The sequence below is a fragment of the Alligator sinensis genome, unplaced genomic scaffold, assembly GCF_000455745.1.
Source record: "Alligator sinensis unplaced genomic scaffold, ASM45574v1 scaffold282_2, whole genome shotgun sequence".
Taxonomy (NCBI): domain Eukaryota; kingdom Metazoa; phylum Chordata; order Crocodylia; family Alligatoridae; genus Alligator; species Alligator sinensis.
In genome coordinates, this window is record NW_005841879.1 from 1,525,765 (window position 1) to 1,542,575 (window position 16,811).

At 41.6% G+C, this 16,811-nt stretch overlaps 1 protein-coding gene across 6 annotated transcripts in view; it reads right to left on the reverse strand.

Moving 5' to 3' along the window:
- CEP112 (centrosomal protein 112) overlaps window positions 1–16,811 on the reverse strand; it is a 276,328-nt gene that overhangs the window by 43,788 nt on the left and 215,729 nt on the right. For 5 of the 6 annotated variants that reach the window (XM_006017352.3, XM_025196262.1, XM_025196261.1 and 2 more), the window contains one exon: window positions 13,756–13,905. In XM_006017352.3, coding sequence (XP_006017414.1) covers window positions 13,756–13,905 — 150 coding nt within the window. Of the gene's footprint in view, window positions 1–13,610; window positions 13,656–13,755; window positions 13,906–16,811 lie in introns of those variants that run through there. The other variant, XM_025196265.1, reaches the window with a different exon arrangement.

A 16,811-nucleotide genomic window follows, 5' to 3' on the forward strand; every position in this document is an offset into this window, starting at 1 on the left:
TCATAGATGATTTTGGAACTGGAACCTGTAGAATGATTGCTGGAAGAAGGAAAATAGGGTGCACATTTCTAACACTGATGGGAACTGTCAGCTGCTGGTGACACTATTTGTAAGGTTCACATTTTACACAAATTTGCAAGATGAAAATGCCACGTTTACTGAGCATGAAATGATGAGAAACTCAATGCCTTGAAACACAAAATTTCTTCAAGTTGTGCTAATTAGAACGGTGTTTTTAAAATCAAATCTTTAAACTCCATACATATTTGTATCTTTTGATGTCTTACTTGGTTGCTGCTTTATGCCACTCAAGGCTTACTCAGAAAAGCAGAAGTTGGCCCCCCTGGTAGGCTGTCTGGGTGAGTTTGCCATCTGATCTCCTGAATGCACACACAAAAGTCTCTGTATAGTTTTTTCCTTGCAAGTACTGTACTGGAGTTTGGAAAGCACCTTGATTTTAAATTGCGCTGATGCTCAAAAATGGCAGAAATATGGCAGCTCTGGCTGCTCTCCTTTAATATTTCTTAGTAACAAAACTTTTAATGCAAAGAAAACGATAGGCATTCCCATTCCATATGGAAAAGCACCATATTTAAAAAATCAGTACCTTCCAGGAATGACAAAAAGTGCCACTGACTATTCATTACTGATGCAAACCCTTGCATCTAAGTATGGTGACTATGCTTAAAAAATTCAATATTGGTCAATTGTATCAGAGTTGCACCAGTTTTCCTAATCTATGCTTTAAAAAGAAAATGAATGTGAAACATATTAATAAATACTAATTTTAGTGAGGATAGTTCCATAGCTGCATGCATTTGTCATCCCAAGAAAAACATTTTGTTCCCTTTTGTTGCTTTTTCTGTTTGTTTTTTAATAATCTCTGACTATATTCATGAGATCTTCACATGCACAGAAATGCCTGCTGTAATACTAAGCTTTGGTGTTTCCTGTCCCTTCATGTTTGATCTATTTGAGGTTCAGAGTTATAAGCAGAGCTGTCGTGCCAGCAGAAAAATCTAAAAGGAATCTGAATATTCTTCAAGTCAATAGAAAATTTGGCAGATCTTTTTAATGTGCAAAGATGAAGCCCTAGCTGACCCCCGCCCCATGCTAATATCTATGCCTCAGCCAGCACCAGGACTAATAAATAAGGAACGGCACTATATTGTTATATATAATTATGCATTTTTTTAACACAAAATAAGACTGAAAATTCTGCCTGCAAACTGGAGTACTCCAATGTAACGTGGTGGGATGTTACATTTAAATATATGCTGATAAGTAAACCTGGCCCATATCCCCTATCTTAGTTTACCAAACCCTGTTATCTATGTTACCGTGCCAGGCTTTAAAAATAATAAATGTTTGTGGCCTATGGGAAGTTCGCTTTGAAGATGCCATTCGCTCCAGCGACTTTTTTGTTGGTGAGTTTATAATTCACACATATTGTATTTCCACCTACACTGCTGGAGGAGCCCCCAAGTCGAGACTGTTCCAGAAGACAGAGGGAGGAAGGCAAGGCTCCAGGAAGTTATTGGAAACGGAACAAAGAACAACCCTTGGAAACTCTACAGGAGTCTATGCACAGTCTGTTTTGCAGATACTCTGTATTTGGAGGACAGTAGATACTTGTCTTTTTATCTTTATCTTTTTCTAGTGAAGTCCCAGGGTTCTGAGCATGGGCTCTCCCCCAGCACCTGGTCCTAATACAAAGGCTGTCTGCTCTATGCCCTCCAGGCTTTCCCCCAATTCTTTCCTTCCAGACCCAGCTTTCTCCCAACATACAAGTTCCCCAGCTTTGCAGAACAGCAGAGCCACTCTGAAATGCAGGAAAAGCACAGTGAACTCCTCCATGATTGTCTTTATCATGGCAGCCTTTATGAAAATTTCCATTTTCACAGTTTTTAAAAGTATGTTCCTATTCCCCTTCACTGCTTTGTTTAAAAGGCAATACCTTTATTTCAAGCTTGTTTATGTTATGACTTTTTATTGACACTTGCTAATAATTTAGGGCCAGATTCACCCTATTGATTATACTAAGAATAATTTTTGTACAGTTTTCATGATTAAAACAAGTTTTTATGAGCAATTCTGGGTTTTAAAATGCCTTTTTCCATTTTTCCAATATGCAATACGGCAGATCATGAAGGAAAACTACAACATAAACTATTCACGTTTTAATATATTGCTTTGTACCTATGGGTGTGCATTTTTGCATTGGTAGATATACTGTATTTCCCCCCTCCAGTACTGATAATGAAGAGGACTCCACATCATGCAGAGATACGACTTCAGCCTTGAAAGCTAAACACTGAAAGAAGCAATAATAATGCCAGAGACGTAAAAATACGACTTTCAGAGTTGCCAGATAAAACTGGACTGCCGTGCAGACACTAACTAGGTACCAGTTCCAGTCTGTTCTAAAACCTGCAAGTATGATTTCGCTGTTGGCCATAGCAAGTTCTTCAATGTGTTGAGACATGAAAAGTCAAGAGAAATGCCAGAGTGCAAAGCTTGCTGCAGGAAAAAAAGATGACTCAGTTCTTTGTCTCAAAAAGCATGTCAAAGATATTATAAAGTGCTTACAGATGCTCAGCCAGTGCTTACAAATGCTCAGATTCCTGCCTGGCGTTAGATATCCTGTAACTGGAAAATGAGAGCTTCAAAACAAGGAACAGTTTTTTTGCTACCAGAGTAAGTGAATGGATCTACAATCCTGTTCCATAGGATTTTCAGAAAGATCCCTCTAATGACTGTCAGAAGTTGGCATGTTTGTGGATGCAGAACTATTAAAAGCAATAAAACAGGTCCTAACCAGATGGCTTGCAGAAGTCACTGTCAAGTGTAATGATGAAATGCTGATGCCTTCCCTGAAATAAAGATGGCCAACTTAAAATAAAATTACAGTAAAGTTTACAAAGACAAGTGCTTATTAAGTTGAAGTGTTTTCTTACTGGCTAAAGAACAGAACAAGGTCATTATTCATGTCAGTGAAATGCAACTGTGCATTAATCAACCCTGGCTGCATCAATGTATATTTACCAAGACAAACTCAATCTTCATTTGATAGAAAGGAAACAAAGTCACCGACTTACAAAATGCCTTCACTTTTACACTAACAGTGGCTTCATTTGATGGTTTTCTGTTCAGAGCATCTGATGAAGAGAGCTTGGACTTACAAAAGCTTATGCTATACGCCTCTGATGCAGATAACCTATAAAGTACAAATCTACCCTGCCTTCTGCCTGACTTCCAGCTAACAGAGCTAGCTACCTCTCCTTTTTCAAATGCTGCCCTCACCAGCTTCTCAGTCACAACATCAAGTCATGGCACTCGACAAAACAGACTATTATAATCTCATTACCATACATGCATCAAGCATCAAGAAAAGTGGAGAACATGCAACACGTTTCAGTGTTCTGGACTAAACTTTTATTTGCCACAGCTGGAATACTTGTTGGCAGTCCTAGAAAGAAAAGGTCTGTACTACCTTCTCGATTTCCAATGGACAGACTCAGAAAAACAGGGTTTGGCCACGTTACAGGTTTGCTATATCACTCTGATACTGTCAACGACGGCGCTGGAGCGATTTCTTGAGTTATTACTTGAGCACCTTTCATGGGTGTCCATATTCTCTTGGCATGGAAAAAAGGCATCTTTCTAAGCACTGCCCCTGTAAAAAGGTGCTTTAAAAAAAATAAAATTCTCAGATAATCATCAGCAATTTTAAGAATAAAAACAGTCAACGTTTTTTAAAGGTTGGTTTATGAGTAATTTGAGTGTGAAGCATGAAACCAGTTCCACTAAATAAGCCTTTCAAAAGTGGTGTGTTGCTCAACTGTAAATCTGCTCTACTAATATCCTTCCAAAACCACCCCGGGTTGATTTGTCTGTCCTTCTTGTGATTGACCGTTCACGATTCTGAAACAAAAATAAGTGAAACAGAACAAAGGCACAGGATGACTTTCAGCTTGAAAACAAACAGCTCACTCCATCTTGCCCTCAGAGTTTCCTTTTGATAAATGCCTCCGCTTCACTTCAGCACTTACGTAGAGCGGTAGATCAATATTCCTTGGGCATTTCCAGTAAACTAAGCAAAATACTTTGAAAATTTCTTGCGATTCTGCTTCAAATTTCTATTTTTGGAGAAAGCTTCTAATGGTGGAATGCAACCCAAACCCACTAGTGGCAAACTTGGCCGATACTTAATAAAGCATTTTACATTATTAAAAAAAGAGCAGAAAAGACGGCAGCTTCTGTAACATTGTTCTCAAAATGTACAACGATCTAATTCAGTAGCATCATTTCTGATTAAGACCTTGATCCAAAATTTTGATTGTGATTTGATTTTCATTTTCAAGCACGGTACAATTTTCATAATTCTCCCGTAAGTTTTACTAGATCTAACAGGGTTTCTGAATACATATGTTCTCTACATTTCACATGGTTGGTTTTTTTTTTCCCATTTAAAGCATAACGGCTGTCTACAAACTCACTACAACCATGAGGCAGCACATACAGATTTTTAGATCCTACTCGGGTCCTGAAATGGGCCTCAGAGGGGAAGGTATCTGTTGTGATCGTGAAACTAAACTGGAAGTCATGAGCATCTGGTTCATTCCCGGCTCTGCTACAGACTCACTGCTTAACCTCAGGCGAGCCATTTGATCACTCTGCAACTCAGTCTCCTGTTAGGAGGAAACAGGAAGAATGCCTCCTTTCTCCCATCTTTTGTCATGTTGATCGAGATTAGAAGCTCTTTGAGGCAAATACTTTCTCTTACTGTGTATCCATACATTAGCTAGCATCAGTGAGCCAGCTGTGGGTAGCATTACTAAGCCTGTAACAGAAGTAATTATTAGAGTACACTAAATGTAATATAACAGAGATGGAATTTCCTTAACTTTTGGCCAATACATAGTTCTGCAGTGTTATCTAAAAGGTATGGGGAGGACAAGTGTAAAAATTGAGTGGCTTTAAAGGACTCCGAGAAGTGTTTTCCATAACTTACTGATGCGTTTGGACACTTTTTAAAAGCAGAACGTTATTTACAATTTATTATTTACAAGGCAGTATTTTCTAATAAACTGAACTGATAAGAAAACAGAAGAAAAGGTAAAAATCAGCATAGTCGTGAGGTTTTGAAAAGCATGGCTTTCTGGCTGCTTAGCATCTATGAGAAGAGTGTAAATAGCACGGGTGCATTTTTTACAACTATCTTCTGGGAATAAAGATGTTAGGCTTCCTAACAGAAACGTTTCATAGATGTCATAGTTTTTAGGGTTGGAAGGGACCCCAGTAGATGATTGAGTCCAACCCCCTGCCCTGGGCAGGAAGGAGCGCTGGGGTCAGATGACCCCAGCCAGGTGCTTGTCCAGTTTCTTCTTAAAAACCCCCAAGGTAGGGGTGAGCAACACCTCCCTTGGAAGCCCATTCCAGATTTTGGCAACCCTTACCATGAAGAAGTTTTTCCTAATGACCAAACTAAATCTGCTCTCCGTCAGTTTGTGGCTGTTGTTTCTACTGAGCCCAAGGGGCCCCCTGGTAAACAGAGCATCTCCTGTTCCTTGCTGCACCGCTGCCCCGATGAATTTGTAGATGGCCACAAGCTCACCTCTCAGCCTTCTCTTGAGGAGGCTAAAGAGATCCAGGTCCCTCAACCTCTCCTCGTAGGACCTTGCCTGCAGGCCCATATGTGTAGCCCTCCTCTGAACTCTTTCCAGGTTATCCACATCCCTCTTGAAGTGTGGCACCTCGAGTTGGATGCAATACCCCAGCTGCAGTCTTACCAATGCTGCATAGAAGGGAAGTTTCACCTCCTTAGACCTGCTCGTGATGCACCTACTAATGCATGATAGAGTGCGGTTGGCTTTGCTTATTGCTTTGTCGCAGTGACGGCTCATGTTCATCTTGGAGTCTACTATGACTCCGAGATCCCTTTCTGCTGCTGTGCTGCTTAAAGGGTCATCTCCGAGTGTGTAAGCAATTCTTTCTCCCTAGGTGCAGCACTTTGCACTCAACTTTGTTAAACTGCATCCTGTTCTCTTCTGCCCACTTTTCCAACCTGTCCGAATCCACCTGAATCCGCTCCCTGCCCACCCGTGTGTTTAGAAGCTTTCTAAATACTCCAGAAGCTTTTAATATGCTAGTTTTAAATATATATATATTTAAGAGAAACCCAAATGAAAGGGCAAGAGAGGATCAATGACACGAATGAAAAATGAAAGCTGCCACAGCCACACACAAACCATGGTCACAGAAGGCAATAATCTGTCCAGAAGACCTGTGAGGCAGACTGGGATTTCAAGCTCTAAGCTCTATCAACAAAGATCTTGTCTACATGGGGAAATGTGCAGACCTAACTAGACTGGAGTAATTATTCAGCTATAATTATATCACCGTAAGTCCCTGTATGGATACTATATTCTTGAGTAAAAGTGACAAGAATGCCCACCCGGATGTTTATACCGGTATAAATAGAGCAGACTGTAATTATGCCAGGAACGTTTCTTGTGCTGACAAGCTCTCTCACACTGGTATTTGCATCAGGATAAAACAACTTCTTACTCCCAGATATGGCAACCTCCAGGAGATTCGCAGTGGTGGCATTCTGACTTCAGTGTGCGGAGAAGTCTAGACCACTTCTGAAAAGAAAACTAGCAGCTTTGTTCTAAGTATGACCCTCTGCGCTTTGACACGAAAAGTGTATCTAAAATATACTTCGGCATTTTTCCTTAAAATACTTAAAGGGCATTGAAGGAAAACGGCCTTTTTGTAATTCTTTACACTAAAAACAATGCCACAAGACATTCTCACTTAATAAAGGGGACTCATGGGTTTTTCTAACAGATTGCAATTTGGTGTTAAATGGGGTGAAATGAAAATTGTGTCCTGCCCTGAAATGTGCTGCCACCGGATCACAACTTGCTAATGAGATTTTGCCCAACCGTGTGAATAATAATTTACGTGAATATAGGGTTCTTGGCAGAATCCTCCACCCCCGATGGGAAAGGGAAGGCTCCTGCTTAGAGGAAAATATTCTCTCTTCTGTACTTCTACTTTGCCACTGTGGGCTTTCTACGGTTAACACAGGCTTTCCGAGGTAGAGTCGTATCCAGGGACTCTGAAGACATGCTGCAGCTCAGCAGCACTTTCAACCCCAAGATTCCCAAAACATTTCATAAATAGTTAAGCTGGGATTTCAGAAGTAACTTATGAGTATGTCCGTAGTACAGCGAGTGGACACGTCATTGAGCTAGCTTTAAACTAGCTAGCTAGCCTGGATACTGGTAGTAGTCTAGCTAGAGAGGCAGGAATTTCAGAATTTAAAGCTAGCTTGCGTATATCTATATTACGCTGCAGTCAAAACAATGCCAGTAAAGCAGATATCCCATAAGAGAGTTGGGCACTCAAATGCCACTGAAATTCAATGGCAACTAGGTGCTTAATTAGGCACCATATGTAATTCCAATTTGCAGTCAGTCTCACAAAAAAAAAGGTAGCAACACTGATATTTTTTATTTTACAAGGAGAAAGGTTGAATACCCTTCCCGAGGTCTGCTATGACTTAGACACTATTCACGATCCCATACTAAAAACTATTTAAGCATTCTTATTTTGCTGTTGTGCCCCTGCCAGAACAGTAGAGAAAACTTTTCCTGTTATCACTGAGAGAGCACAAGATGCTTGGCAGTCCAGACAACAGCCACTGACCATTTCAAATGGCCTCACATGGCCTTGGTTCAAAACTTTTTTATGATCAGAGCACAAGGGAACTGTTCCCATATATTAAGCAAGAGTTATATATTAACATTATACACAATATGGAATAGACATAGCTTAGATTTTAAAAATAAACAATAAATGCAAAAAAACTGTCAAGGCCTTAAGGAAAGAGGGGCTGGTAGATGCATATAACTTCACACTAGAAAGCAGTTTCTGAGTTTTCCTTTGGCAGGGTGCAAAGATGCAAATTAAATGCGCTAACAGCAGCAGGCTAGACTACATCTAGGGTAACTACTACTAACGCACACTACTACTAAAGTTGCTAGTGTCCGAGTCCCATTTTCAAAAGTGATGGATGCTCTAAGTCACCTAGGCAATTTAGAGAAATGTATTCCTATTTTCTAGGCAGACAAGGTTCCTTGGGTGAATTTGATATCTTTTATTAGACCAACCCAAATAGTTGGAGAATAGTTATTAAGCAAGCTTTCAGGTTCAAAACCCCTTCCTCAGGCTAAGGAAGTTTCAACAGTTGGAGTGTGCTCTTCCTGGATGGAAATCCTATTTTCTAATCTTTTGAACACAGTTGAGCACCCATGCTTTCTCTCCATGCTTGATTAGATGCTTTTTTTTTTTTAATGAAACTGCACAAAAAAAGACACCCAACTCCATATTTCTATTTTGGCTGATTCAGCTGAGTAATTTAACACTGTGCAGGTTAATTTTGGGGCCTAGAAGGAGGATAACTGACTGAAGTGCTAGTTCAGTTGGGACATAGATCATTTTGGTGCAACGCTTGTGCAATCATTTCTTTTTACCAACAGAGTTCAAACAGTCTGTGTCAGGGATCGGCAACCCCTGGCACATGTGCCAGAGTATGACATGCAAAGCCATTTTGCTTGGCACGCCACAGTCGACCTAGGTTCTGGGCAGCTGCTGATGGCCACAAAGCCTGGACTGCTCGCAGGAGGCAGCCACGAGGCTGCACATCCTGTTGCAAACAGCCTGGGCTCCGTAGCAGACAACAATTGCTCAGAGCTCCGGCCAGATGTGGTAGGCAGCCCAGAGGTTGCAATTGTGCAGGCCGGGAGCGGTCCGAGGCCCTCAGGGGCGCACGGCGGGCTGTGGCCAGCAGCCCCGGCACGCGGGTCGGGGAATGCAGGCCGGCGGACTAGAATTAGGCACGGACGCGTAGCGGTTGATTAAAGATTATTTTACTTACACCGTAGATGGTCGCGGTGCAGGCAGGGAAACCTGCTTTAGTTGCAGGTATACGCTGAAGGCTCTAAAACCGCGAGCCCGTTGCGTCAACCGAAGAAAACAACTCGGAGAAGAGCTCTGGATACACTCACACGAAACTTGCTAGGCTCCATGGAACTTGCGCGCAGGGAAGGGGTTCGTCGAGGGATCGCGCTCGGCGACGGGGAGAGGCCAGAGGTTAATCAGACCCCTATAGCCTTCTTAAGGCACGCAGTGGGTCCGTTAGGCTCCGCAGCGCTTAGAGGTCTTCACGAAACGTGAAGTTCTCCTCCTCCACGAGATGGTTGTGGAGTCCTCCAACTTGGGCGGAAACCGCTCAAGCCTCTTATACGGCTAGCAAGCCAATCGCTAGCCGCCACGTGGGAATAATTTAGAACTGGCCAATAGTGGGACACAAATTTGCATGCGGGTGGCGGGAACTCCTTTGCACCGGGGTTTTCTCTTTGCAACTGAGAAATGCACCCTGCAAAGAAAGCTCCTCGTGGCGGGAAATAATTTAGCAGTGCCGAAGCGCGCGCACACAAAATCACACCCTTGGGTTGTGACAGCAATCAGCTGCACTGGGCTCTGGAGCCCTGGCACCAACTGCACACATGCCTAAGGTGCGTAGCAGGGAAGAAGCAGGGGCAGTGCAACCCTGGCCTCTCCCCCGCTGTCCACCCAGAGATGCACATGCAGCTGCTGCCAGCAACAAGTTGGGCTGGGGCTCATCTGACCTTGATGCAGCTATTTGCAGCCTCCCTGCCACCTGCTGCAAGCAGTCAGGTTCTGTGGAGGGTGGCAGGGGCCTGTCCACATCCCAGGCCGGCTGTGGCAGATGGCTGGGAGGCTGCAAGCTGCCGCACCGAGGTCTGCAGAGCCCCTGCCTGGCTCATTGCTGGCAGGGAAGGAGCCAGGGTTGCGCTGCCCCAGCCCCTTTCCCACCACGCACACCCAGCCATGTGTGGAGCTGCCACCAGCCACAAAACGTGGCTGGAGCTCCGGATTCTGGTGCAGCTGTTTGCATCCTGCTCCATGGCCAGCAGTGGCTGTACGTGCACCTCAGGGCACGTGGCAGGGAAAGGACTGGGGCAGTGCAACTCCAGTCCCTACCCTGCCATCTGCCCAGAGGTGTCCATGCACCCGCTGCCAGGAACAAGCATCAAACCTCTCACAGTTCCCTTTCCCCTTCCCCGCCCGGCCCTGGCACGCCAAGTCAAGATGTGTTGAAGTTGAGGTGTTTTTGTCAATCCGGCCAAAAACGATGCTGACCCCTGGTCTGTGCCTTTCTCAGGCTGATATTATGCTCGCTCAGTGTGATCTACAAGGAACTGCATCAGAAGACCATTCACAAGCTTAAAATGGTATTAACATATGAGTGAAGAAGGCAAGTCTAGTGTACGGGATGGCACCTCCCATAGTTTGTCTGCTTTTACAGGAGTTTGACTCAAGCACACAGAAATAATAGGACAGGAGGTTTGTATAAATTGGGGCATGTGTGTGTACAAAATCTGTATGTCTATATGCACACAAACACACACACGTGTGTGTGCACCTATACTTTTTGCTGAGGTAAACCATAAAAAAAGCAAATATAAGAATACATATAATTAAAGACAGTAAACCATTTATGTGCAGTTTCTCTATATAATAAAGTATCTACTGATTAATGTTTGATAAGCACATTTATCCCAAAGTTGAAGCCAACATCCATACTTAGATAGACACTACATAGACATTAGGGCTGGAAGGGACCTCGTAAGATCATCGGGTCCAGCCCCCAAAAGATGTATAAATGACCTACTGCTGTTCAACTCCTTATCAGACCACTTTTATGCAGGTTTCAAATGTTTGGTAGCATAATCTGAAAATGTTGACCTCAAAGAACTTGAACTGATTCCCATAAAAATCACAAAATCTGACCTTGACCTAAAAGTGACTGCTGATGCTGTGAATCTGGATGCGTTAAGAAATGTGGAAGAGTGTACACTACACTTGAGAATACCTCTCGCACAGACCCAATGAGGTGACTGACATCAAAGTACAAAGAGTCTGTCAGATTTGGGGCGATACCCGTCAGCAAAAAAAGTTCTCATAGGCTTTGTTTATTCCTTTCCTTAGCATTTAATATACTATGTTGATAGTATAGGAAAAATAAGATTGATTAGCTGGGCCCATTTGTAAATGAGGATTCGAGGTAGAAAGCTGACAGGCTAACAGGCAACCTAGTACTTGCAGCATGCTTAGACAGAACCTTCTCTCTTTTTGGAGCAGGAAAGGTCAATATAACTGCTTTGAGAGGAGAGACATCTTTTTATTTCAGTGTTGATATCGCTTCATTTCTTTTTCTTTCTTCTCTTTAATTTTTTTCTGGGGTTTTTTGGTCTCTGACTGAAGGTTGAATTATCATCCAAATTCTGCTGTGGCACTCCCCATTTGGAAATCACGCTAGTGACCACTTATGAAACTTCTCTGAGAACCACTCACCTCTCTGCAGGATGCTCTTCTTCCTTTAAAAATGAATTAATAATTGGAAGGTCTCAGAAGAAGTCGCTTGATACCAGATGAAGGAAAATGCAACCTGTTCCTTAATGCTGGACTACGTAACCGCTAACAAATACTCCGATTTTTGACAAAAACTTCTGGAGGGCCTATTTGACATTAGGAATTGCCTCACCTACAGAATGTTTATTTCTCTCTCAAGCTTTTTTACCTCCCTACTTTATCATGACGGAGGTGAAGCAATATGGACAATATCATTAGCATCCTATTTTCACCAGTGACTAGCTTATTTTTACTAAACATAGGATGAGGGGTAGAACAAAGCACTTAAGCACATCCTTAACTATAACACATGTTCTCCTTTAAACTCCTTACATGACCAGTTGCTTTAAGTACACGTTTTACAGAAGTTCTCCCTGATACAAATTCACTATTTTCACACCTGATCTCATAGGGAGGATCCTTCAATACAAATGGTTTACAGCAGGGGTGACCAACCTGCCAAAAAGGTTGGCCCCCACTGGTTTAGAGGAAGGGCTTATTTTCAGCGTGGTCCTAGTGATGCTAAAACAAAGCTTCAGACCTCTGGGCATGATGTTTGGAAACTTTTCTCACCAAACAACAGGCTCCGGGGAACAGGCTGCTCCCAACACTTCTGCAGGACCCAGCTCTACAGCAATGTCTAAAACTCCCCTTCCCCTGCTTGTAATTCCATTATTAAGTACTCTTTTCATTGTATATTTTGCTAATGATGGCAAAAAGCAAAATTCATGACAACTTCACACACAGGAAAAAGCTTCATCCTGAGAAGAATTTTATACAATTATTCCCTGATTAGTATTTGGTTTCAATAGCCACTGAACTATTTCCAGCCCTTCGTTTCCTGGTTGACCAGTGACAAATTAAATGGCGCTGTCTTTTCTTGAAAAGTAGCAGAAGCAAGGTGAAAAACATTCTGAAATAGTTTTAACAAAGTGTGCCAGTCTAGGGCTTCAAATGCATGATAATGGTTGGGTACAAGTATAAAAAAGCCAAAAGCATCCCAGGTTGTATTAACAGGAATGTCACTTGTAAATTAGGAGCCGTAGTTCTCCTGCTGGAGTCAGCCGTGGTGAGGCCTCACCTACAGTGTCCCATACCGGGCCCAACACACTTCAGGAAGGATATGGGCAGATTAGAAAGAATTCAGACAAAAGTTATTAGGGGCCTTGGAAGCAAAACTTATGAGGAAAGGCCAAAAAAAATGGAGGTCATTTAGTTTTGAACAAGAGAAGACTGAGGGCGGATTTAATAGTAGTCTTCGAATACCTGAAGGGCAATTATAGCAAGGATGAAGGTGGGCTTGCCTCTGTGGCAGTAGGGGACAGGACTAAAAGCAATGGCTTCAAGCTGCAGCAGAGGAAATTTAGGCTGGAGATTAAGAGGAATTTTGTGACTGAAGGTGGTCAAGCATTGGAGCAGGCACCTAGAGATGTTGTTGAATCTCCATCCCTGGAATGGTTTAGTCATGGATACTCCTGCCTTTAGCAGGGGGCTGGACTAGATGACCTGGTGAGGTCTTTTCCAGCCCTACTTTCTTATACTCCTATAAGATTTGTAGCGTATGATAGGGTGGGTAATTAAAATCCAAGGAATTACTTGTGAAAGGTTATCAACTACACTACTATTAATTAATATATTTTTAAATGAAAAAAACATATTACAAAAATTGGAACACACACGATTTAATTTTGCTCAGTTTGGGGTTTCTTGAGCTAAAGCTACCTCTAATGATTAGAGTTCTGTAAAAGGGTATAATGAACATGTATACACGGAAGACATTAGAGGATGACAGCAAGGAAACACCGCTCTCTTTAAATAAATGCACAAACATGATTCTAAATGGGCACAAACTAATCCAGACCCACAGAAGTTTTGGAGCCCTGCTAATTTAAAGCACTTGTGGGTCTGGTCCCATATTTATTAATACAAACAGAAAATAAGACTAAAACAATCTGAGTTTGTATGAGAATATTTCAAAATAGGTCTCCAAGAAAAAGAACAGGGCAGTTTCAAATATTACTTCATATGAGCAGATTAGACTTGCCAAAACCTTACTTTTCATGCAGGCATATGATCTGCTAGAGGAAAGCCAGACTGAGTCACTGGATACATCAAAGTCAGCGTCCAGCGAGTGGGATGACTGTGTGCTGTATGAACAAGAATGATACCTGCCCGCTGCAATGATTTCAGAACGTTTAATTGCACTAAAACAGGTAGTAGCACCAGTGACTGAAATCCCCAGATTACCTTGATTGCTCTGTCATTATCTCTAATCAGGTGCTGCTTCTCATCTTCAAACTTTTGTACAGCATCTTGGAGCTGCCTTTCTGAAGCAAGCTGCTGCCGGCTGTTCTCCTCTGTCAGAGAGGAAATGGTTGTCTTAAGTTCAGCTATGATCTAAAAAGAAAACAGCATGCTAAAACTTTCTTCAGTCGGAGGCATGTATTTTGCATGTATTTAGGCTTGACATGAGAACAGAGTTGGCAAGCTGCACTGTACAAACTAAGTATTTTAAATTAACATATTACACACTAGCAAGCATGAAATTCCACACACAGAAAAAGAATACAATAAACCTGTGAATGGCATGAAACTGCTGAAAACCAACTATTGGGAAGAGGTTTCCACTATAACATTCCACAATATTAACTCATCAGAACAAAGCACATCTGCGATCTCAAAAATATAAGATGTTTCCAGTTTTCCACTTCGCTGAAATAGCTATTGCAAATTTGCACGCTTATACAGAGTCTTAGTAATGCTTCAGCACTTCAGACAAAAAAACACTGCAATGAACATACCAACAGCTCTTTGTTATTAGAAAGATACAACTTAGCATGATACTGCAGATAAGAAACCGTTGTACTTCACATGCTTAACTGAAATACGGGACTTGACACTGCATTTCTGGGTTGTTGAAGGGGACAGAGTGTTTGACAACAAACTTGGGACCCGATTCAATGGCTCCTGACGTTAAAGGACAGTGGATCGTGCCCTAAAGGACAGTGCGTCATGCCGTTCAACTGAACTGTTTGAATGTCTCACTTTGACTACCTGTTTGATCCTTTTTAGCACCACAGAAAACATGTTAAATTATACAGGAAACCCTCGCTATTCGCGGGTTCACCATTCGTGGTTTCAAATATTCGCGAATGCTGAACTCTCATTTTAAATACACTTTATACACTGAATACCAAATCAGTGTAAATCACACTACTTTACTCAGGTGATGCTGCACTATTCCACGTCTCCCGAATTTTTTGTTCCATATTTTAAGGTGACTATAATAATTAGCTGGCTTCAATGGGAGGGCAGGAATTATAAACACATTTCTTCTATCAGAAGTTGACTGGTTAAAAAGTTGGGATAGCACAGAAATTTAAAAATGTATTAAGAGAATTTTAACACAAGTTGACAGACGAGGAACTGCTCTGAGCAGTCGTTCTCAGGGGGAAAAAAATCTAATTGTTTATTTTGCATAAACTTCAGAGAGAATTTCTTGGAATATCGTCTTTGTGTGGGTGTTAAAAGTGAATGTGCCAAGAGGCCACAGAGAGTAAGATTGGGCTGATGTTGTCAGCAACACAACCACATAAAAGTCACAAATGACCTATTACTAATGTTAAGCTACAAAAAGCCATGTTCAAATAGCATTAAGGGTCTGGTTCAAACCCACAAAAGTAAAGAAATTCAGAATTAGGCAAAAAAAACCAACCCCTCCATTTTTACTGTATGCATTTTGTCAAACAACTATGGCATACAAGGTGTGGTTGTAACTTTCTGCCTTCTCTGATTTACAAACCACTCCTTAGAAATCGGTCTCAGACCAATAGGGAGGGATCATCTTTTTCTTTCTACACCGAGCACAGAAGAGTCCTAGACCGTAACTAGGGCTCCCAGGTGTTACGGTAACACAAATGATAATAACTGGTCTCACAGCATTAGGGGCAAATGGAATTACAAACTCAAAGCCTGAATGTCTCTGTATGCATTCAGGAAGCTTTTGGGATCATATCAGTTTTCTGAGGTTATTTCTCCTCACGGTGGCACAAAAAATGCAAAAGGTTTTACAAAAAGGATCTGAAGGAAGTATTTAAATTTGACATTTCAAAGAGTCATTACACTTTCATGCAAATACATGTGGAAAAAAATATGCACTTAAGTCTATTTTAAAAATGCATATTATTTACTCAGACATAATAGCTGTCATGTAAAAACGTATTTATGGATTTTTTTGATAAATACTTTATCAAATTTATCAAAAAAAACGCCAAAACAAATAAATTATCCTAGAATAATTAGGTAGCAGTCTCGAGAGTCCTGTGCAACCCCACTGAAGTAGTTGCATCCACGGCTGTAGAGAGGTTCCACTTAGCAGGTGAAACAAAGGCCACTTTTGAAGGCTGAGATGTAGACTCTTGATACTATAATTTAAGTGTGTTTATAAAACAGCCAATCTGTAATTTCATATAGGTACACGACTGCATTGCACCTACCAATTATGAGGTCTTGGGAAACATTCTTGATATTTGTCAATATGAAGGGAATATTGGATTATTACAACCACTGCTGAAAATACACCCTTTTAATGCTTCTACTGTGGTCACGAGGCTCTTGCTTCACAGAGGCATCAAGAATGACACCTCCATGAAAATTAGTGAGGCTCCTTTTACACCATGAAAAACTAACTTTTTGATTTATCTACACACTTCAGCGTTGTCTACGTTTCAATACCATTTGCCAATCAAAATTCAAAAGCAGTTGTGACGAGTCACTCCAAACTGACACCTTATTTTACCTAATTTCAATATAAAGGTAAACTGAATATGCTCCCATTTTCAAAAGTGATTAGAAAACTATTCGATGCCAGTAAGAAAAGCTCGCTGAGTTTAAAAAAAAAACAGTTTTTTGTCACTGGTGAAATGTAAAATTCTTGGAGAATGCTTTTTCGAGCTGTGCCAGCATTCAGTGAACACAATGGATGAGTTAAGGCCATACACATGGTACACATCAAAACAGGACAGTTTGGACATACCGCCTGTCACCAGCCATGTGGGCAAACACCACTCTGTAATCTCAAATGCAGCTGAAGGACTGCTAAAGATCTTACAAAATATGTGCAAGCGAGGCCTGCAGGGAGAGTCATTTCTGCTTCAACTCCCAGTGACCACTGTAGGAGTCGATTGTTCTGAGATCCTTGCAAGACCAGGCTCCTCACAGCTAAAAAACAGTGATCTCAAAGAAAGGCATGCTAACCAGTTTAGTTTTCCAGTTTAGACATTCTTGTAAGCAATAACATTTGA